This window comes from Trematomus bernacchii, unplaced genomic scaffold (genome assembly GCF_902827165.1).
Source record: "Trematomus bernacchii unplaced genomic scaffold, fTreBer1.1, whole genome shotgun sequence".
NCBI lineage: Eukaryota > Metazoa > Chordata > Actinopteri > Perciformes > Nototheniidae > Trematomus > Trematomus bernacchii.
In genome coordinates this window covers 819,368-843,721 of record NW_022987332.1, presented here as the reverse complement: position 1 = coordinate 843,721, position 24,354 = coordinate 819,368, and the positions used below count along the sequence as shown (strand labels likewise).

Below are 24,354 nucleotides of genomic sequence, written 5' to 3'. Positions count from 1 at the left end.
GTTCATTGTTCAAGCTTTTTTAGAAATGTATTTAAATATATGTTAAAGCATTACAGTTTAGTCGAGTAAAGTTTTACCTAAAGTTGTGGTTTCAGTTTAAATGCAAAGGCTGGTTGTTAAACTGTAAGAATGGAAACAGATTAAGGGTTTTCGGAGTAAGCCGTAATAGGAGTTGCAGTGTTATCTGAAGTGTCAACACTGAAATCTGTGTTAGGGCTGAAAGCAGTATGGTCAGGTTTAGTGTAAAGATGAGTGTCCTACTGTATGATGAGTCAGCTGAACTGGTTAAGGGATCTGAAGGGCCATTATTTGCAGACAACAGCTGAACTTCGGCTGACCATTTTGTTGATTATAAATAAAATGTAATGTATGATTGGCTAAGACGAGCAATTATATAATTTTTAAGTCAGCACCATTTTCCAGTTGCCTTCGTATTTCTTCGAAAGTTTGCTTTGTGGGAGAACCTGCTTTTGTACTTTATCAGGAACAATGCAAACAAGGTTATCAGATCTCTTGAGGGCAGAAAAAAAGCTTGTAGGTGTGTTGTAGCAATCCGCTAACCTACCTCTACCTTCCCAGGTAATTGTGGCTGGACTGGGTGTGACCCTAAAGAATGTCAAACAAAGAGAGAGTGGCTGGGAGCTTGTCATAACGGGGAAATAGAGGATTAACCCTCCGTGTTCATTTTCTACAGCAAACACTGCAGTCAGCTGGTGTGGAAACAACATCCCTTCCCTAACCTAGCAGTGACAGTGGAAAGGTGAGTCTCTGCTTTCCTTTGACCTTGGAGTGTGATTGCTGAACCCCCTGCTTGTTTTAGCTTGAATTTGAGTAATAGTTCCAAGTGGTTTTTTTCTCTATTTAGGTGTAAATGTATTAGAGGTTTGTTACAGGTCCAAGGCTGCCTGCAGCGGGACGGGAGGGAGGGAAGCGGGGGGTGTTAGTGAAATCAAGTGAAGTTTTCTTTCAAGCTCTGTGAGCTTTGTCATGGCTGAGTTGGGATGAATGAAGTCCCTGTTCTCAGAAAGATCAACGCTAAGTTCCTGTGAAATCCAACTTCTGTGGTCGGCACATTTTAAATGAAAAGCTTTCATTTGAGTTTAGCTGCAGGGATTAAGGATGTTTGAGAACTGTTATATAATTAATTGTTTGACAGTTTAAGGACCTGTATTGCTGGGTAACCTTTGTTGGGCTAGCAGCTATAAAAAGGTGGAAGGACAGGTAACTAGACTCGGAAAAATCTCCGATCTTGTAATTTGAAGCGCTGATCAAATAAAATCTTCTTTAGGTCTTTGAGGTTGTTTAAAGGTCTTACCCCTAGATTCCACCGGGTCCGTCTGCGGCGCGTTACGGGCGCGTTACGGCTGCGCCGCGGTGCTCACGGCGATCGCGGCCACTCTAGTCAATGGGTGTTATTCCACCACACGCGGCGCGTTACGGCTCAGAAGCGTCTCAGAAGCGGCTCGGCGCAGGGCTCCTCTAAAATTAGGATCGAATCCTATTTTTGTCGCGGCGCAGCCGTAACGTAAGGTCGGGCAGGCAGGAAGTGGAACCTTCAGAGCATATATAGCATATATATATAGATATATACACACACACAAACTAATTTTGCAGACCCTATCCCTCCGTAGTCTTTCAAGTAGGAGGAGAAATGCCAGCGTTCTCCTCCGGTTTACAGGCACTGTGTAAATTATATATATAGAATAATTATGATGATGAATGCATTTTTTTACCACTAAAATACAGCAACACATCTTTGATTCATGTCGTTTATAACTGGAATATTACAGTTATTATTAACTTTGTCTGTACAAAGTAGCCTGTCCAGGAAATATGCCCAAATCAACAAAAACTGCGAGCCGGCAGGCAAGATGCTCCGCTTCTGAAATGCTTCTGAAACGCGCCTGGTAGGGTATGACGCCGGAGGAGGCCGGACCAAAACCGCAACGCGGCGCAGACGGACCCGGTGGAATCTAGGGGTTAGTCTTCTTTTATGGTACTTAAATACTTCCTCTAAGTGTGACGGTACGTCCACACAGCAGCGTTAAAAAAATCTTGGAGGTGGGCGTATCTGAAGCTTGGGGATTTTTTGCGAGCAACGCGACCAACAACCAATCACATGAATCTCCCGCCCCCGACATACAAAGCAAAAAAGCCCGAAGTAAACTGGATATAAACTCCCCAAACAGGCGAAAACCTACCACTGTCTCTGCCACCTCCCTCCATGCCTGGCTCCTCCGGTTTGTATCCCGGTGGGTAAATAGGGACTGGTCATAAAGCACCGGGTGATTCCCTACCGCTATAATTAATTTCTCCTCCATTTTTTGGAATATGAGGAAATGAACACTATGTGTCACTCCTAGCTTACACGCGGTTTGATTGGCTAGCGCTTGAACTGTCAGATTTGCATAAACGGGATTTGATTGGCTGACGCTTCCACCTCAGCTTCAAAAGTTGAACATTGCTCAACTTTTGAATCCTGAGATGCCTGGAAATCTCCGCTCTGCTTCCCACAATGCAGTTCGGCGAAAAGTGAGGCAAAGTGACGTCACCCCATTCAAAGTGAATGGGCAGTAGAGATGGCAAATCCGGATCCTTTTACGGACTCAGGGTCTTCTGAGTCAGTCATTGAAGAGATCCGGATCATACGAGTCATTTGAGTCATACGAGTCAGCATCACCAAGACCGTAGAAATCCTATTGGTGAAACCGAAAAGTTGTTGCATTTCACGAGCATATTATTATTCCATATATTTTGAATATATATATATTTGTATATATATATATATATATATATATATATATATATATATATATTTGTATATATATATATGTAATATCTGCATGTATATTTTCTATTTCGACATGTATATTTTATATTTTATATTTTATTTTATTTTTCTTTCTATTCTTGTATATTTTGTAGTTTTGTTTTATTGTAAAATGCCTTATGCTGCTGTAACAACAACAATTTCCCAATTTGGGATCAATAAAGTACTATCTATCTATCTATCTATTAAACTGACGTTATATTAACCTCCGCTACACAGTGTATTTTGCTTTAATAAAAAATGTTGATCACAAAAAAAAGGGTTATTTTGCGATTTGGCAAATCTGAGTCTGCTGTTGACTCGTGCATGAGGACGAGTCTGCTGGATCTCTGGATCTGCTGCTATATACGGCTCCGAGTCCGCACGAGTCTGCTCTGCTGTGTGTTGCACAGTGAGTCAGGATTTGCGAATCTGAGTCTGCTGTTGACTCGTGCATGACGACGAGTCTGCTGGATCTCTGGATCTGCTGCTATATACGGCTCCGAGTCCGCACGAGTCTGCTCTGCTGTGTGTTGCACAGTGAGTCAGGATTTGCGAATCTGAGTCTGCTGTTGACTCGTGCATGACGACGAGTCTGCTGGATCTCTGGATCTGCTGCTATATGGTTACGGCTCCGAGTCCGCACGAGTCTGCTATGCTGTGTGTTGCAGCGAGTCAGGATTTGCGAATCTGCGAATCTCTGAGTCTGCTGTTGACTCGTGCATAATACAGCGCGGGAGCCGGGTGCTGGAGGAGGGGCTATGCTCGTGCACATGACGAGTATGGATCTCTGGATCTGCTATGCTATTACGGTTAGGAGCCGTCGGCTCCTCTGAGTCCCCACGAGTCTGCAGGAAGTTTCACTGATCCGCGTCCCCTCCCCTGAGCCAAACGATCACTTCTGGCAGGCAGCTATCCTGTATACTTGCTAAAGGGTAGGCAGATGGACTGGGGTACGTTGTAATGTGATTTTACATATTATAAAGAGAGTAGCGAGTGACGCAATTTATAGTTTTAATTTGTACGTCACACCAAGTGTGGGACTCAAGGACTCGGGTTAATGGAGAGGGGAGACTCGTCACGACCAGCTCATTTCTAGGATCCGGGTTAATGATCCGGATGAATCAGGTCTCGCCCATCTCTAATGGGCAGAAGCGTTGGAAGATTTTTTTAACGCTGTTGTGTGCACGGGCCGTAACTTTCAGCATGTGTCCTTCATTCCATACTAAACATATTTTACTTACTGTAACTCAGTTGTAATGGTTAGAGTCAACCAGACACAGAGTTGTCTTTATAAAGTAAAGGCTGAACATGACTGAGTTAAATCCAACAAACCCTCCATCAGGAGAGGTGGAAACTCCTTAGAAGTCTTTCAGTTTTATGACATGAAAAGCTTAAAGTATTGTCATATTGAATATAATGGGATATAGACTAGAGGGAGCTGTGTTGAGGTCAGGTGATTTTCAACATAAAAGGAAGCCATGACCCAAGTAGAATAATAATGTTCTCATTACCCCATCTATAATGATGCTTTTCAAAACATATCAGCCTGCATATCATATTGAATATATTGGATATAGTTTTCCCTTACTAACTTACAAGGAAGAAAATATATTTATATTTTTAAATGGTCAAGTATAATTCATATTTCAGTATTATTACTCGAGGAACAAATGTTGCTTTGCAGTAAGTCTTTAACTTCCTGGAATCCAACCTGGTGTTGGTCATTTTTGTACTGATATCTAGAGCATGTTTATGTTTGTGTCTTCTGTTCTGAGATGTTTCAACATTTAATCATTCTCAACTTGTCACATTCAGACACATGTACACTTTGATGCACTGGGCAGCCATACGCCTAAAATTATGACAGATCGCAATTTCAACACATGGTTAATGTTGGGTTATAAGAACAAGTTTCAATAGTACACGAGTTAAGTCCTCAACGTAAATAAGTCAGCGTTGACCTTTGGCTTCAATTGGGATCTGGACAGCGGTCTAGGGTGGGGGCTCTTTCCTAATATTGTCTGCATTGGAGTTGTTTAAAAGCCTCTACATCTCATACAGAATCTTAAGAATGCCTTGTCAATATCAGATGCAGCGAGCCTTGACAAAGGATCAGTAACTGGGGTTACGTACTGTAACCCAGCTTCTATGAGTATAGCCGCAGCCCTCTAAGGCTATCGCGATTGGGTAATCCCACTGCGCATGCGCAGCACTGACAGACTTAATCCACGCCCACCTATGACGTGGGCCCCACCTACGGCCTCACTTCCGTATAAATAGGAAGTAGGCCCGACAATCTGCTCCCACACAAACAGCTTTTCTTCAGCTTTTCGTGGAGCTAGTGGGGCCCGAACCTTAGAGGGCTGCGCCTATACTCATAGAAGCTGGGTTACAGTCAAGCGGCAAACTCTGGGGGAAGAGCCGGGACGCCAATGCGGAAGTGCCACAAACTGCAGTTCATATATTGGCCGATAGGCGCTGACTGCAGAAAGGAGCAATTTCCATAGAGCCCCATGTTAAAATGCCCAATTTCACAGCCTAAAAAAACATGTTTCTACCTATGGATCCAATAAATATTATTATGAATATAGTTAGATTCCACCTTCATGATTATGGATCTGTGAGTGAATTGTTTTCTAACACGACCCTTTTATTTATATTAGGTCTTAAAGTTTTTGCATAAATTAGGGCGTGGTCACATTGAGTGACAGCTCTGTCAGGTGACTGCTGCTGTTAGCTTTTTGTCTCTCTGCTAGCTGCTCCGTCCGTGAAGCTACAGGGACTCTGCCTGCCCAGTTCATCCAGGGAACACAACTTGATCCCGGCCGTGTTTGTTTGTTCTTCATGCTTATATATCGGACTATTGTGACTCGCTCTGCGGTTAAAACAGACGGTGCATGAATGCCGTTTTGCGGTAAGTGAAATTCGAGTACTTTATTTATGTGTTTATGATTTTAATCAGCTACGTAATGAATGTGTTAGCGTGTAAGCGAGTGGTAGCTACATCGGTGCTAACGATGCTAATCGTATCCTCCAAGTTAATTTAAAACCATAGACTGTATATATAAAGGTTAAAATGAAATAGACAAGTGTTAAGCGTTAAGTGAGATAGTACTGTAGAACAAAAGGCTTCTGTTTGAGGTTGATAAAATAAGGTCATCCTTGTAACTTAGAGAGATATTTTATTATGTAGGTAGGAACTGTATGCATCGCTAAAGTTAATTTAAATTGGCTATGCTCAAGTATGTAGACAAGCTAACGTCGAAGTAGTGTATGTGAAATCAACCTCACAATAAGATGTGTGTATATTACAATTATTAATGTCATATTTCAAGATGATTACTTAGATATTACAATATGGTTGGTTGAGCTGGAGTTCATTATTGAGCTTACACGTTAACGTCACAGTCATCTGAAGAACGAACCCAAACGTTGTTGTTTTTATTAATTGCATTACCAAATTGGTATCAAATAAACAGTAACACAACAGCATTGGTAACACAACTTCCAAAGTTACAGTAAAATAAAAAGAACCCTGACTCGGACAATACACAATCCAACATGTTCAACAGAAGAGAATAAGTTATATTGTTTGTACACATGGTTCTTTACATATATATCTGTTTGTTTAAAGTTTCCAGGTCATGCAGACAGGATGGACCAGAGAGTGAGAGACAGAACTGGACTCCTCACAGCAGTGAACTTCAGCACAGGTACAAATACTCTTTTTTCATACTGTACAAAGAATCAAGAAAGATATTGGTTTAAATAAATGAAGTATTGACTTTAATACACTGATATACATTCCATTAAACAATACTAAATACTAGATCACCTACACATCAGTGAAGTTGAGGGTTTTTTCCATGCAAAGGGTTACATTTAGATGTTAACAAGCAATATGACTGTCAGCTTTCTAATTTAAGGTATTGAAGGCAAAGCTATTTAACGCATAGTGACAACTGCTATTTATCTCTCAATATTGTCTGTAAAAAACGTGGTAAAAGTTATGATTTCAGTGAGAGAACAGAGCAAGCTTCTACAGTTGCACTAAGTTTTGATAACAGTTAAATATTATTTTGATAATAAAATATATTTCAATGTTGATGAATGTCATACTGTTCATTCATAATCTGATTGTCTTTGTAGCTCACTGTTGAAATAAAATAAAACATTACAATTACAAAATAATTATATCTACAGCCCCTAAACACAAACACACCTCTTTCATAAATAACACACTTGTTCTGCAATAATATGTTTTATGTTTCCTGTAATTTTTGTTAGGAAAGGACATGCCTGAAAGACACGACTCAACATGTTCTCCTTCTCTGAGGGTTAAGAAGAACATCCAAGAGGAAAATTAAAAGCTGATGTTATGAGATGTTAAGACCAGTACAGGACATTCACTAAGAAACTACTTTTATTGTGAAGTCAGCTGATCGAATGCACCTATTTCCACATCTACACTCCATCAGCTGATTATTTCTATTTGCCTCACTTTATGAGCTTCACAACATGTACCTTGTACCGCAGAGTTTGCAACGCAAATAAATGGGGCCAATCTTCAGTCGGATGTGAATGTGTAATCTAACATTTTCAGTAAGAATAATGGACAAAAGGAGTGCAAATACAAATTCAATTTATTGAAATCTGAACCAAAAGTTAATCAAACATGTTTTAAATAAAAAAGCACATATGGACAGAAGGTGTAAACCTATTAAATGTATAAGTAAACACATTTAGTCAAATAAAGTGACAGACAAGGCCTGTGCAGTTGGTATCAGCTATGCCCAGCATGGGCTCCTCCATCAGGCCTGGTCCTTCTCGCAGAGGAACGACCCTCAGTCCTCTCCAAACCAACAGACAGGACGTCCATCACACGGAGGTTTCTCCCTGAAGTCTCTGCAGCTCTCGGGACACCACGCTGTCTCAATCCGTCCACACTGAATATGAGAGGGGAAAATGAAAATAATAAATGCTTTAGACAATAAGAAATATAAAGTTGACTGTTGAGTTGCTCAGTTTTTTTAGATTGTCAATACTATTACTGTATAACTAATATCCCAGGTTAAGAGGCACCTTCAAATAAAGATTGGTCTTTAAATACATTTTGTCTTTTGAATTGTTTGTCTAAAGTCAAGGATCTAGAACTGGTACTTATAGTTTTAATGATACAGTCTGGTTATAATGCTGTTTGGAGGAGGCCTCACAGGTAAGAGCACTAACTAGCAACCATCACATGCACCTTAGCTTAACTTAAATGTATTAAACGTATAATTAAGTGATAGCAAAATATAAATAACTAATGTCATGCAAACATATTAATATTTGCTTGATTCCAGTGTTGCATTTAGCACATTGCATACAAACGTTAAGGGATTTTAAGATTCTGAAGTATTATGCTAAAAACTCAATAACTTAGATTATTATTTATAGTTTTGCTGAATAGTTTCATGTCCGCTTACCTTAGAAACGTAAAATGTGACGGCAGTGTGCTGATGGGGAAGCATGTTAGCTTAGCTTCTTAGCTTGAGCTAGCTCTGTTACTTCCCAGCTGGAGGCAGAAGGTCCCGCCTCGGCTCCGCCTCTTTGCCCTTATTTGGAGCAGGCTGGAGCAGGCGGGAGTTAGACTCAGACGTCACTGTCGAGCCGTTAGTGGCCGACTCCGCCTACTAAGGGCTTCTCGGCAACTCTGCAGAATCCTATGGGTGACGTCACGGACCCTACGTCCATTTATATATACAGTCTATGGTTACAGTACGTAACCCCAGTTCTATATCGTATAAGGCTTCGCCCTCTAAGGCTATCGCTATTGGGTTAAGGGCGAAGCAGGATGTAGTCCACGCCCCACTGGTCCGTCCGTTACCAGAAGTACAAAAACACATCTACTCAATTAATAACCCATGTCCATTGCGCCATGCGTAATGGAGCATCACAGTCCCTGGAAATATAGCATTTAAAATGAATATTCTCCATGAGGAAATGAAGGTGAATACCTGTCGTTATAAAAAGTAGAGACCAAAGTCCCACTTGTTTAAAACGATAAAAGAGGGGAAAAGGGCAGCTCTCTGAGTGCCGACAGGCAGGAAAGAGGGCAAACAGTTGAGTCCCCGACATTACTCACTCTCACGGTACGTCCACACAGCAGCGCTAAAAAAATCTTGGAGGTGGGCGTATCTGAAGCTTGGGGATTTTTTGCGAGCAACGCGACCAACAACCAATCACATGAATCTCCCGCCCCCGACATACAAAGCAAAAAAGCCCGAAGTAAACTGGATATAAACTCCCCAAACAGGCGAAAACCTACCACTGTCTCTGCCACCTCCCTCCATGCCTGGCTCCTCCGGTTTGTATCCCGGTAGGTAAATAGGGACTGGTCATAAAGCACCGGGTGATTCCCTACCGCTATAATTAATTTCTCCTCCATTTTTTGGAATATGAGGAAATGACCTGCGGTATGTCTCTCCCAGCTTACACGCGGTTTGATTGGCTAGCGCTTCTACTGTCAGATTTGCATGAACGGGATTTGATTGGCTGATGCTTCCACCTCAGCTTCAAAAGTTGGACATTGCTCAACTTTTGAAGCCTGAGATGCCTGGAAATCTCCGCTTTGCTTCCCACAATGCAGTTCGGCGAAAAGTGAGGCAAAGTGACGTCACCCCATTCAAAGTGAATGGGCAGAAGCGTTGGAAGATTTTTTTAACGCTGCTGTGTGGACGGGCCGTCAGGGACGTACACAGACATTTGGAGGGACTATTGCTCTAAACTGGAAAAAGGGCCTCCCCCCCCGAAAAAAAACATAAGACCAAAACGATTATTACATTAACTAATTTGAACAGTAATTCACATCATCATTTCATAACAAAATAAGCTAAGGCAACTACTTGCATTCGGTGCCTTGATTTTTAAAATGAAAACCAGGGACATTTTTTGTTTTGCGGTCCATATCTCATTAAAATATCTAATATTAGTAACTATTAAAGAAAAAATGGGGACAATTCAATGTAGTTTGACCATTGCAGACATACTGATAAAATAGGGCTTCTATAATTACCTTAAATAAACTCACTGATTAATGAAACCAGTTCAATACGCATTATTCTTATTCTTATCATTCTTTATGAGCGCAGTAACGGTAAGGTATCTTAATTACTTATTTATTTAGTATTCCATAACTTAATAACAGAGATGGTCAAATTAAAGTGGTAGAGACATGGCAGAAATCGTACAATGAAGCGGGACAGTGAAGTGTTCTCCGTGAGAGGGCGATCAAGAGAAGAGAGAGAGCGGCCCCGTTGAGGGAGTTTACCATGGATGTTTAATAGGAGTTTACGGAGCAGATGGAAAGACACAGAAAGACAGAAGCACAATAACAAGTATATGTACGTGTTTTTTTGTAAATAACCGACGGTGTCAAGAGGAAGTAAAGTCCCTGCCATGACAAAACTCAAAATCCATTTTCCAAAATCCGACACTAGAGGTGGTCTTAACGCACCGGCACCAATACAGTAGCCTATAATAAATATTATATATATAATACGTAACATGTGTAATCACACACTTAGCGATATAGAACATAAATAATAAAAACGTAGGCCTACCTGGTTTAAAACACTTTTGTGGTCATACTGTGGAATGAGTTCACACTGAAACGAGTTCTTCATTCAAAATGTTGCGGGCAATTACATGTAAGAAGGAGAAGAAGAAGAAGAAGAAGTAAAATAAGTAGTAGAAGAAGAATGAAGCTGGTGTGTTTCCCGCAGCGAGACACTACAATACTAATTGTGGGCTTATCATGTTAATTTGATCACAACAGAAAGAAAAAAAAAACCTCTCACTCTCTCCAGAGGGGCAGGTCAGCCAAAAAGGGGAAACGGGCCGTTGCCCGGGCAACAATAGCCCGTACCTGTGCACGTCCCTGCTCACTCTGACAGGACATTCAGTACTGAGTGTGTCAGAGTGCAAATGTCTTCCACTGTCATTCCTCCGTGTAAAGCCGTAGAGGTTGAAATTCCTCTGGTGCTGTGCGCTTTGATGTTCTCCGGGGGATCCACCCCAGAGGAGACATACGCCTGTGACACAGCCTCACACAGCCAGTGTGACAGGCGTTGTGCAGACAGAGGCTGCCCTATTGAGCGCTCTCTGTAATGCACAAACAGACGCTGGGAACTGCGCAACGCGCTCCCAGGACGGAGGAGATGAGATGTGGCTTCTTCCTCTAATGTGTGAGGAGGAGGAAAAAAACCATCCAAAGTTATCACTCTAACTTTGGATGGTCTGGTGGACGCGGCCCTTGATCCCTGAATGGTACTGACAACATCTTGAGAGAGGCCAAGCCCCTCAAATGGCGCGTTTCCACTACACGGCCTCGCTCGGCCTCGCTCGGTATGGCTAGGCCTCGTTAGGACTGGCTCACTTTATGGCGCATTTCCATTACAGTTTAGGAACTGGGGTAGTATCTATAGTAACGCAGTGTAGGCGGAGCCGTGACGTCATCTTCAATGAGAACCCCAGAAAAACAACACAGCCGTTAGCTGTTAGCACTCAGAGCTCACAGCTCCTCATATCTGTTCAGAAACTAGACAAAAGTTAAACAAGTACAAACCACAGATTGTCTGTGTCATGGCGAATACAGTCGCTGCTTTATTTATGTCTGTATAGGCCGTTGTTGTGAGTGTGGACGGTCGGAGCATATACTGCGTTAGCTTAGCCAATCTCCATTTAGAAAACACGCATTTTAAAAGGTTTTTCGCCTGCCGTCTGTCTGCAGACTTGACAAAGCATTAATTCATGGTTTTTACTAACCAGTATCAGTATGTTGTTACTTCGGCATCATTTTGAAACGTGTATTACAATTAAATCACGGTCAAATATGTTCATCTTGTTGTAGTTGTAGCCCCCTTGCCAGCGATGCTCTCTCTAGTTTAGCATACTCAGCCCGACTCAGCCTCGTTGTCTCTGGCCCTAGACCCACGATTTTATCAGGCCAGAAAAACTGTGAATTAGGACCCGCCGGCCGGTACTAGGCCAAGTGGAAACGCAACCAAAGACGGGCCGCTGACGTCACAGCCCTCTTAAACCGTGCTCCGCGCTGTAGTGGAAACGCGCCATAAGTGTTCCCTTTCAGGGGCCATGCCCACAAACGTTGGCCTAACATTGGGTGACCGCTGATCGCTCCCTCCACCTGGGAGAGAGCGACACGTCAAGGGCGCCGGAAGCGGGGGGGCCAGGGCTTTTCAGCCCTGCCCCACATTTTCTCAGCGGCGGATGCCTCGGAACACTGTACAAATCCCGTTTCAATAATTCAGCTCTACTCTAAAGTCGCATCTAAAACGCGATCTGATCTAGCTGTGTATATTTTGTTATTTTTGATTGTTATATTCAATCTCATTAGCTACAGGCATTTTTTAAGCTTGTAAAGGGAAGATGACAGCTCGCCTCTCATTCGCCACTCTGCTCTTCCACAGCGCCGCTTCCCCTCCCTCCGCTGAAATTATGAATGTAAGGCTTATAGTAATCATAGATAACACGGCAGGGTCCGTTACAGTTTGTTTTTATCTGATTTTAAATAAACAAAGTCTTGGCTTTCAGAATATTAAACTTCTTTCGGCAAATTCAAATGATAAATACAACTATGAAGCTTGTGACGGCATAATTACAAGCGGAGAACGGAGTAACTTTACGCATGCAGGCATAACAACAGCCGGTGTTTCTCGTGAGTGTTTTCCCCGGGAAACAAACACAATACACACAAACGCAAAAATACACAAACACACACACCTGGACCTTCATCAATCATAGAAACAGCGAAGCCAGATGAACCCAAAAGCAGCAGCTCTGCGGCCGCAGAGACTGTCAAAACCGCCGCCGCCACCGCCGTCGTTGAACCGAAACAGGCTGGTTCCGACTGCATGGAGGTTTGTTGTCGGGACATTGAGGCGGGTAAAGCTGTACAGCTAAACTGTCGAAAAAAAGGAGACCGCTAGATTATTTGGGCAAAGAGAAAGGTACTTCAACGCAGAATGGTACAAAAACAGAGAGTGGTTAATTCTTTGCAAAACCACTAAACGGGCCTTCTGTGAAATATGCAGATTTGCTGCTGTCAAACGGCTTGTAACTTTCTCAAAATGTGGAGATGATAGCTTTGTTAATACCGGAGTTAATAACTGGACAGCCACAAAAAGTCTCATTTCCACAGAGAGTGTATTCAAAAAAAGTGCGCTTTCTTCAGTCAAACACCAGTCAACATACAGCTTGTCAAACAACAGCGTATTGAGCAGGAAAAAAGAAGAGATGGAATGAAGGAGCAACTGCGCTGTCTGCAGTTTCTAACCCGACAGGGCCTAGCAATCAGGGGGCATAATCAGGGCGGATAAGGAGAGCAATTTCCAAATGCTAGTTGAACTCGTAGCTGAGAAAAACCCCACTCTGAAGAGCTTCATGCTCACCGGGAAATATGCATCACATGAGACAATTAATGAACTTATAAATCTAATGTATCGGGAGTCTCTCACCACTCTATTAACTGAAATTAAAAGCAATGCAAAACATGCAGTTATTGTGCTTCCAGCAAACATCCACTGATAAACTGCGATGTTAACAACCTAACCTCATATTTTTTTTAACTTAGGATCATACCTGTGTTTAGTCTAGAAAAAGGTAAATGTGTGCATTTTATTATAAAGTTGTGTATATTTACAGACTGTTGCAAAAACTAAGAAGCTTATAAACATCAGGTTTAAAACTAAAAGAGCTTTACAAAAAAGTAACACAATTAAAGATGTTTGGAGTTTTATTTGAGTTATTAATTTACATTTTTTGTCAAAGAGATGCTGATTTGAAACCGTTGTTACATACAGTTACGGCATTTCCTGTTTCTGCCGGAGAGAGGGGAGTTTGTCCCAAAGCTTGCCGCTGTATTTACTCCCAGGAGGGAGCCTCATGTGTCACTCCACGGAGTTCACGGAGAGGGAGTGTGTAGGGGTAGGGTGTAGGGCGTGGTTTGGGATTGGGCCATACACACACACTTTTTTGGCCCCCCCACTTCTAAAATGAATCCGGCGCGCCTGCGTCACGTCCCTGCGCCACGGAATTTCCCACGGTCTCCCTGACAGCATCCGCTGTAGGCATGGAAACCAGGACGCTCCCGTGCGCTCCGGGGCAATTAAGACCGCTGTCAGTCTCTCCTCCTGCACTCGGTCCAGGAACCGAGGGATCAGAGGGACTGGTGGGAAAGCGTATAATAACACCCTGGGCCAAGGTCTGTGTGCGAACGCGTCCATCCCCAGGGGGGGGGTGGTCCTGCAGAGGGCACATTGCGCGTTGCCCTGCTGTTTATTAACCGATAAGTTAAAAACAGTCGGCTTATGCAGCGAGCCATGCTGCCAAGTAACCAATAGGCTAGTGGCAGCCGGCTTAACCTGCGAGCCTTGCTGCTTATTATCTTCCATCTGTCCATCGAACACACGCGCCGCCACTCTGAGTAATACTCTGAGAGCGCGCAACATGCTCTGGATGTGCTGTGGTTGTCATGGTGACGAGCCATGTCAGAGCCCTCGCCGCCGTTGCCTATGAAGCAACCCAAGAGGGGCCCGGACCGAAAAGGCTGCGAGGGGGCCTCCACACGCTGCATCTCACACCGGCTCTCATCCTGTTTCTGTTTAGGAGAAGGCTCGTAAACTGGACATTGAGGCGCGTTCCCGCTCAAACCCGCTTGAGGAATGAGCGGAGGTGTGTGTAGGAGGCACATCTGTGACAGAGGAAACAAACCCGTGCTGTCTAATTAACCGACAGGTTTTAAAGACAGCCGGTTTATGCCGTGAGCCCTGCTGCCTAATAACCGACAGGCTATGAGGCAGCCGCTTATGCAGCTTTTTTTATGTCCGGAGGAGAGCTCTCCTGAACCGGGGGAACGGGGAGATCTCATTAGGCGGCTGCCTTTCCGATGATCTCCGGGAGTTCCTGGAGAATACCGCCTATCGACGGCAGAGCCGTGATGGCGGAGAGAGGGACCCGGTGACCCGGGACCCGGTGTCAGCCCGGCAGCCGAACCTAGCGGGCTGACACCGGGCCCCCGCCCTGTCTCCTCCATCCGGAGGAGAGGGAGGATGGGGGAACCACATGGTGATCTGTGAATGGAGGGGAAGGAGTTGCCTGACTGCTGCCCACCACTCGGATCCAATAAGTCAAGGGCTTGGTCCACGGAGTAAGACTACTGGACTAGCCAATCATCCTCGGCCGCAGCAGCGAGAGCGTCCGCTCTCCGCTGTCTGTGGGCCAGAGCGAGACGGACACAATGAGTGCACGACACCTGGGGAGTGAAAGCCGCATTTGCGTGCTCCAATCCCAGGCAGGACTCACACCGTAAGCGCCGGTCGTAACTCATAATGTATCCTGTTTGGCATCTTAATAATTGGAACAAAAGCTTTTTAGAAGAGGAATCTTTGCTTTTTAGCCTACAGCTCTGAAAAGAGCTTGAACCTGACAGTGCTTCTGCAACGGAGTGCTGAAGAAAAATGGGAGCAGATTGTCGGGCCTACTTCCTATTTATAAGGAAGTGAGGACGTAGGTGGGGCCCACGTCATAGGTGGGCATGGATTAAGTCTGTCAGTGCTGCGCATGCTGTTGGAGCAGAACACCTCTGCTACGCGCCGTTCGTTGGATGAGGCTGGATCTCTATTAAATTAAGAAAGGAATTGAAAACACCGGAATCAAAGTTATAACAAATTATCTGAGTTTACTTCTAGTAGGAAACCAAACACATATACAAGTTATACAGAGTACTCAAGTACTCCGGGCTTCAGGTTTGTGACGCGGTTTACAGGTAGACAGACCAGCCTTCAGGAAACGAGAAGTACAGACTTCAGGTTTGGGATGCGGTTTACACGTCTCTAGACCTGCCTTCAGCAAACCAGAAGCATTTTACACTCAAAAACATCAGTATTTCTATCTATTTTTGGGGCGGAGATGGGTCATCTCTTCCTTCCCACTTTTTTCCCAAGCGAATCAGAGTTCTCTGAGGAGGAGCTGTGTAAGCTGATCACCTCCCCCAAGTGTCTTGACTGGCTGGATTCCCTTCTGGTCTAGTTCAATCACAGTTCAAACCATAAAGTTCCATAAGGTCAAAAGTCAACCTCTATCTGTGATTAGAATCTTAACTTAATTTCTTCCCATGAGTTCTCCACCTATTTAACGATGTATTTTAACGACTTAAAAACAGCATCTGGCTTTTAGAGGTGATAAGGAGCGATGTTGGTGTGTGAGACACAGAATCTCTGGATCAGTGAGTTTGAAAGTAAGAATAACATTCCTATTCTAAGTGACTTATCAAAACCCGTTTGTGATTACCTAAAACAGTTCAAACAATACATGTTCACTAAAATACAGTGTAGAATCATATCTTTTTACTTCAATGCGCAGTGGGATTACCCAATAGCGATAGCCTTAGAGGGCGAAGCCTTATACGATATCGAACTGATATCCTAGGAATGAAGCTCAGCTGGTTGTTTCTAATATTGTGTGCAATGTTATTTTTAATGCATATAAAATTACAGTTATGTTACTTTTAAATATTATGTCAATGTCAGTGTGTTTAGTATTGTTAGTTGGTGATTTTTCTTTGTCACAATTTACTATGGACCCCAGGTAGAATATCTGCTGTAATACAGAAGATTATTGACACCTGAACAAATATGAGAGACCTGATTGCACCACGGAAGCTGGACAGAGGCAAGAATCAGGACTTTGACTAGTTTAGGTGATTTTGCATTATCAGTTTATGACCAGCTCTACATATTAGCCATTAGTGGCTCCACTGTGGCACAGACCTCTGAAAAGACCTCCTGTCAGCCTGAGCTATCCTACCTCTAAACAAGAACACACACACAAGCTACCCTGCAGTATACAAAGTCATTAAAACTAATTTTGATAACACTTTAATGCATCAATAATTATAAAACATATCATATATGATTCTGAAATGGACCAATCAGCACAATGACTACTTTTACTTATGATGCCAATACTTTTCTACTATATTTTGAATGCAGAGTATTTTTCCCCTCTACTTTACTTAAAGTGGACCTATCATGCTATATTTAAATGATATATTGTAGGGCCATACCTATATAAGGTATATTTATACGTTTCTGTTTTCAAAATACCAAACAGATCATGCATTTTAGCCATGCCTCATTTCGCTCTATGTGCTGTTTGCTGTCTACGGGTCTGATTCTGTGAGCTGCAGCTGACCACGCCCCCCTGCAGGAGAGGGGAGCCGTGCTCTGATCAAGTCAAGAGGGGGAGAAAAAAAGATCTCCGTCCTCCGTGTTTTATTATATTCAGGGTTCTTACACCTTTTCCAAAGTCAAATTCAAGCACTTTTCAAGCATTTTCAAGGTGCATTTTCAAGCTTTTCAAGCATCTTACAGCTGTTGTAAATTACATATTTATATACACATACTTATACTCAAATGATTATTTCCCTACCTCACATTAAATCAGATGTTCTTTATGCTATAAACAACCAAATGTGTGTTTCATAATAGCATTCTACATGAGGATGAAAAATTAAAAATGTTAGAAAAGAAAACTAAGTTTAATATTTCAAAATGAGTGACCCATCTGTACGTAGACTGGGCATCCCATATAACCTGGCTGAGCCAATATAAAACAATCAGCCAAATAACTTTTCAATACATTATTGATTACTATTTTTGAGGTACTTTTAGGTTGGCAGTAAACACAAGTCAGAGGTAAATGGTGTACTTTGACTCCACTACATGTATTTAATACCTTTAGTTACTTTACAGATGTGGATGAATGATGTGAAATATAATCAAGTGTTAAATCAGACTTTAGTTCCACCTGGAGTAAATTCACAAGCTACCCTGTAGTATACAAAGTCATTCAAACTAGCTGCATCTTTACCAGCTTTGAGAACACTTTCATGATCAATCATTATAAAACATATCATATACAATTATTAGGGATGCTCCGATCGCCAATTTTGGGGCCGATCGCCGGAATCAGTATCGGCCGATACCGATACCGCTCTCTTTCCCTCTCTCCCCCTCTCTCTCTCTCTCCTGACAGCCCGTCAGTATCTCCTGCAGCTCACTGATCCAGTAATGAGCGACCCGACAGTGAAGAATAAATATATTTATAACTAGTTTAGCTTGTTCCAGAGGTAGATAAAATAGCTAAGTGTGTTAGGTCTAACTCTTAATGTGTGTTCTGCTCCGCTCACCGGTCCGTCACAGCGGGTGGAGCTACAGGATTTCTGCTTCACACACACGTTGCATACCGCTATTTTATTGTCATTTTCGGACACTTAAAATACTGCCAGACTAGTGAAGCCATTTTGGCGAGCTTGTTTTGCCGCGCACAGAGAAAAGTGTCATGTATTTTACATGCAACGATAGCCTAATCTAAAATGCTCTACTCTGGCGTACCTTTCGTGTGGTGTGTGGCTCGTCAGCGCAGACTCTCGCATCGTTATTGTTGCACACTTTGCAGGAGGCTACTCTTGGGCTTCGCTTGACCCTCGTCTTAGCCATGGCTTGTATTTGTCTTCTGCTAGTCAACGCTCGTTGAAACGGCAACCTCCTGGCATACTGTCATCTATCACTCTCATCAGAATGCCCAGGTCACACACGTAACAAAAACAACTTGCCGGTCACGCGCATTGCGCGGGAAGGCCGGAGCGGAGCTGTTTTATGTAAAAGCGAAGCAATTAAGCGCGCTCCGACTTCTTTATTTTCTTTTAATCTAAAAAGCGAAGTAAAGCATTTACAATTTCAAGCACTTTATCCCAAATTCAAGCACCATTCCCAAAATTCAAGCACTTTTCAAACCTTGAAAACACCTCGTACAATTCCATTTCCAGCACCCGTACGCACCCTGCATATTATTATAGGCCTATAGAGTCGTTATTCATTTGTTTTAAAGCTCAATAAATAACAAAGAAGACCTTTGACCGGCACTTTTCTAATTTTGTCCGGAAGATTTAAACTTTAACGGACATCTTGACCGGCGAAAGAAAACCTAACTGAAACTCTGCCGCACGGTCCCCTCGTTCCTTGGAAGAGGCGGAGAGGTGGGTGTTTGTCATCTGCTGGTGGACTAACCGGAGAGAATTACAGTGCTTGCCTCGACGGGGAGGGATTGCATTGAATTAAAGCAGCAGGAGCAAACGCTTGCCTCGGAGAGGGAGAAAAAAAGCCACAGCGGAGAATAAACAGAAGGGTAACCATGGTAACTATGGGCGGGAAGTCTTCTTCGCTGCTTTTGTGTGCCACTTACAGGCCTGGCATATGTACTACAGCGTCTCCAGCGCTTTCCAGCGGCAATGGCCGGCCGTGGCCCAACCCCACATTCCCCTGATAGGTGGAGAGTTGGCCCAATAGCCGTAGCGCCACCGTCCTGACGTCAGGACAGTGTTCAAATCTGGATCAGTTTTGATCAGATCCATTGCAGCCCCTTTTTTAGAGATTTGGGTATGGAGGAAAATAGAGAGGGTTGTGTTTTCTGACACTTGGTGAGTTCCCTGGAACACCGGGGACACATATTCATGTATAAAAGACGTACAAAAGTGCATTTTGCATGATAGGTCCCCTTTAAGTACAAAATCTGACTACAGATAGATATATAGATACTTAATTGATCACACATTTGGAAATTATTTTGTTACAGCAGCAATGTGTTTAAGCATTAAATATTTAAAAGGTGGAATAAAATATAAACATAATAAAATAAAAAAGAACATTAACTGCTTTCTAAACTGTGATCGGTTGCTAGGCTGCAGCTCAAGCTTTCACTGTCATTTTTTTGTAAAATATGTATTCTCTCTCTCTCTCTGCCTCCATCTCTCTCTCTCTCTCTCTCTCTCTCTCTCTCTCTCTCTCTCTCTCTCTCTCTCTCTCTCTCTCTCTCTCTCTCTCTCTCTCTCTCTCTCTCTCTGTGAAATAGGCGTAGTCGTGATCTTGAGAAAAGGGAGGGATCACCGGGTCAATATTTGTTTAGGAAATAGACCTTTATGTACACTACAGTAACTGTAGCATCTCCGTCGGCGGTCTGCCTGCTATTTAACTTTACCCCATCTCAAGAGTAAAAAATAACTCAGTTAGACTTTTGCGCTATTGTTATTTCTCAGTATGATTTAATATTTGTAACTAAAGGTATTTCAAAAGTGATGGTTTTTGTGTAAACAGATTCAGGGAATAATGGATAACAATTAACAGGATAACGTAATCAGGATACACAAAAAAAGTAACTGTATTTCCTTAGAGTTACATGAAAAGACGTAATCAGATGAATGTAACATTAGTAAAAACTAAAAAGAGCATATAGTGTTGTAAAGCAGTGGTTCCCAACCTGGGGGGCCAAAGATCGCAGGGGGGGCGCCAGGCCTCCGATGATTTGAGGCCAAATATCATATTTAGACTTTTTTATTATTTTTTTTTAATTATTTTTTTTACATATAATTGTAACGCAATACATGATTGTCACTAAAAGCCTTGTCTCTACATTACAATAAAATATAACAAATAATTGATTAATTAATTTGAATAAAAATTCAAGTTAGTAGCTATTATAGGCATAACAAGACAGAAATGTATAATTCTTTCTTTAATAGAAATGTTTCTTCTGCCCGTAAAGTGTCCAAACCAGGCTTTTCTGGATAAACTCATTTTTAAAACGTGATCATTGTCCATGCCGGTTTCAGATTATTTGTCACAGTTGCTCCGATCAGATCGGTCTCCTCCATTTTGTAGATTATTTACGACTTTTGAATCCACATAAACACATCGGCAAAATCCGGCTTCCTTTGAGCATGTGTTTTAAACAGTTTAATCCCTTTGTGAATTGTTTCCACTTGCGCGTCCTTTAATTTCTTCATACAGCGGGAATCCAAATGAATTAATCCTGAGTCCAATAAGAATCAAAGTCACTCCAATAGTGCTCCTTAATTACGCTGTCATCCTCCTTTAACAACATACTTCACATTCATCCAGTTTGTGACAGTAGTTGTAGCATTTTTGAGACTTTTAAACTTTAATTACCGTTGTTGATACATTTATTTTACAGGTAACTAATAATTGTAAGGGAATACATTTTAGAGGAACCATCCCACTGCACATTCCCTGAGACCAGGCTCTATGGCATATTGAAAGGACATTTCAGATGAAGAAGGAACTTTGTTTACTCTCTTTCCAGATGTTTGCTACTGGCAGTGGTGCGTGTATTGTGTATTGGTATCTAGTGCTATATGACCTAGGTTGGTATGTGTGGTTCTGTTAGGGTGGAGGGATGTTGGACTCGCTGTATGACTGTTTCTGGTGGGACAGAGTCTGGCTGCCTGTGAACCTGACGTGGTCTGACCTGGAGGACAGGGACGGGCTGGTCTACGCCAGAGCCTCACATCTCTATGTCACGGTCCCCTACACCTTCGCCTTCTTACTCATCAGATACCTGTTTGAAAGGTAAGATCCAAGCTCTGAGCAGCTTTCCTCACTATGGTCATACTGTGCCAACAGCAAATCACTACATGAGATTACATTTAATGTAGCTGAAGATCTTATCCAAAGCGACTTACAATAAGTGCAATAAACCATAAAGATATATCACAACAACAAGAGAAGTGCTGACATATTCACTTCAAATACACCAAACCGTTATAAGTGCTGGTGCTTTAGTCTCAAATGGGCTAAACTCTTTATTAATTTATTTTTATTGTATTTAATGGCCAAGGTAGAAGCGAATCAGGTGGGTTTTCAGTTTGTGACAGAATATGTGTAGACTTTCTGCTATCCTAATATAAACGTGGAGCTTGTTCCACCAATTGAAGTTAGACTTTACCCAAGAGATTTTACAGTAGATTACAACAGAAGAACCTTTTAAAAATATATATATTTAACCATTTCTATGTTCAAGATGTTAAAGTGCATTATAAAATTGTTCACTGGTGGAAGTTTTAGACAGCAGTATATTAAAGTGTAAAGGAAAAATCTGGTGATATACAAACCAACACTGACTGTATCCTACAAACAGGTATTTGTGTGTTCAAGGTTCAAGGTTCAAGGCTTTTATTAGTCATATGTACATAGCTACAGTGTAGTTATGTCGATGAAAATCTTAGGTCACAGGCTCCACCAACAGTGCAACACAATAAAACAGAAAAACAGCAACAAAAAATTGTGAAATTGTGCAATAAGAGTCTATATACAAGTGATTGGAATATGATATATTAGATAAATAATTTGTAAATTGCAGCCAGATGAATGTTATGGATGTTGTTTCAAAAGTTCAGGTGTTTAACAGTCTTATGGCCTGTGGGATGAAACTGTCCCTGAGTCTGGTGGTTTTAGTCCTGATGCTGCGGTACCGCCTGCCAGATGGCAGCAGACAGAACAGTTTGTGGCTGGGGTGATGGGGGTCTTTGATAATCCTGAGGGCTTTCTTCCTGAGCCGCTGGGAGTAAAGGTCCTCCATGGATGGCAGCTCCGTCCTGGTGATGTTCTCTGCAGTTTTCACCACCCTCTGTAAAGCCTTACGATTGAGGACGGTGCAGCTGCCGTACCAGGCTGTGATGCAGCCAGTCAGGATACTCTCTATGGTGCACCTGTAGAAGGTCAGGATCCTCTCTATGGTGCACCTGTAGAAGGTCAGGGTCCTCTCTATGGTGCACCTGTAGAAGTTGCAGAGTATCCTGGAGTCCATGTTGAACCTCCTCAGCCTGCGGAGGAAGAAGAGCCGCTGTCGAGCTGTTTTGGTCATGGTGTTTGTGTGATGAGTCCATGTCAAGTCCTCAGTGATGTGGACACAGAGGAACCTGAAGCTGCTGACTCTCTCCACCGTAGTCCCATTGATGGCGATGGGGGCGTGGCCCTCTCTCTGCTGCTTGGTTTTGCTGACGTTGAGATGGAGGTTGTTATCCTGGCACCAAGATGTCAGGTTTTCGACCTCCCCTCTGTTCGCCGTCTCGTCGCCGTCTGTGATCAGGCCGATGACGGTCGTGTCGTCAGCAAACTTCACGATGGTGTTGGAGCTGTGTGTGGCCACGCAGTCGTGAGTGAACAGGGAGTAGAGGAGAGGGCTGAACACGCAGCCTTGAGGGGCTCCAGTGTTGATGATCAGGGTGGAGGAAGTGGCGTTTCCCACCCGCACTGCCTGGGGTCTGCCCGTCAGGAAGTTCAGGATCCAGTCACAGAGGGCGCTGTTGAGCCCGAGGTCTCTGAGCTTGATGGCCAGCTTGGAGGGCACAATGGTGTTGAATGCTGAACTGTAATCAATGAACAGCATTCTCACATATGTGTTCCTCTGGTCCAGGTGTGAGAGGGCAGTGTGGATGGTGAGGGCTATGGCGTCGTCTGTGGACCTGTTTGCTCTGTAGGCAAACTGCAGGGGGTCCAGAGAGTCAGGGAGGGAGGAGGTGATGAAGGTTTTGACTAACCGCTCAAAGCACTTCATGATGATGGAGGTGAGCGCTACTGGGCGGTAGTCGTTGGGGCAGGTGATTATTGTCTTTTTGGGGACAGGAACGATAGTGGAGTGTTTGAAGCATGTGGGGACTACAGACTGCAGCAGGGACCTGTTGAAGATGTCTGTGAACACCTCTGCCAGCTGAACTGCACACACCCTGAGAACACGGCCAGGGATGCCATCAGGTCCAGGAGCCTTGTGTGGATTAACCCTTTTAAAGGATTTGCACACATCTGCCCTGTTTAAAACAAAAGGGCAGGTGCCGTAGAGGTACTTGCTAGATCATGCAATATGTATTATTCCACTGTTAAAAGTTTTCAATTTGATGTTGTTTAAACTCGTTACCCAGCTATTCCACAGAATTGGTTCAAAGTCACCGTTGGAAACCTTTTGAAAATTGTCTTTGTCCATTTGGAGTATATAACCATTATGTACTGTTCTAAAGTAAAAACAGCTATTTTCCTCTTTCCTTCCTTATACATTATTGGTGCTTTACTACTTAGTGAGGTTATCACTCCCTCTGTGTCTGTATCCTCAATATTCTCAATAAAATGCAACTATAAATTAATAATAATTATAAAAAACATTGCTGTAAGCATGGTCATTGCCTTACAAAAGATGATTGAACCTTCTATTTTGTCACTACCAAAACTATGACTTACTTCTGAATCTTTACAATTTATTTCCTAAGTGACAATTTTTGCTACCTTGGAAAACATTTACTTAAAAATTATGGGATTTTATTAATCGCCATGCAGCTACGAGGGGCAGGGATGCAGAGTAATTTCCTGGTTAAAAAAAATCAGGGGTTATTTAGAAATAATAGAAATATGTTATTTTTGTGAATTAAAATGTAGGGGATAAGGTTTGGGACAGCAACTTACCAATAGAGGTATAGATGATGAATAGGTGAATATTAAGCTCATAAACATTTGACTAATGCCTTGGGTTTAAAAAAAGTTCATAACACAATCGTTTTTTTTTTTTTTAATGGCCCTTATACAGTACATATACTATCAATCTTTGGCAGCACTTTAACTAACCGCTACTAATAATCA

General features: G+C 42.7%; 1 protein-coding gene across 1 annotated transcript in view; it reads left to right on the top strand.

Moving 5' to 3' along the window:
- Positions 1–251: 251 nt before the first annotated feature.
- Positions 252–24,354, top strand: part of cers3a (ceramide synthase 3a) — a 55,477-nt gene continuing 31,374 nt past the window's right edge. Inside the window, exons 1-3 of the mRNA XM_034127436.1 lie at positions 252–579; positions 695–760; positions 21,116–21,297. Of these exons, the coding sequence (XP_033983327.1) occupies positions 21,125–21,297 (173 nt within the window). The 5' untranslated portion in view covers positions 252–579; positions 695–760; positions 21,116–21,124. The remainder of the gene's footprint in view (positions 580–694; positions 761–21,115; positions 21,298–24,354) is intronic.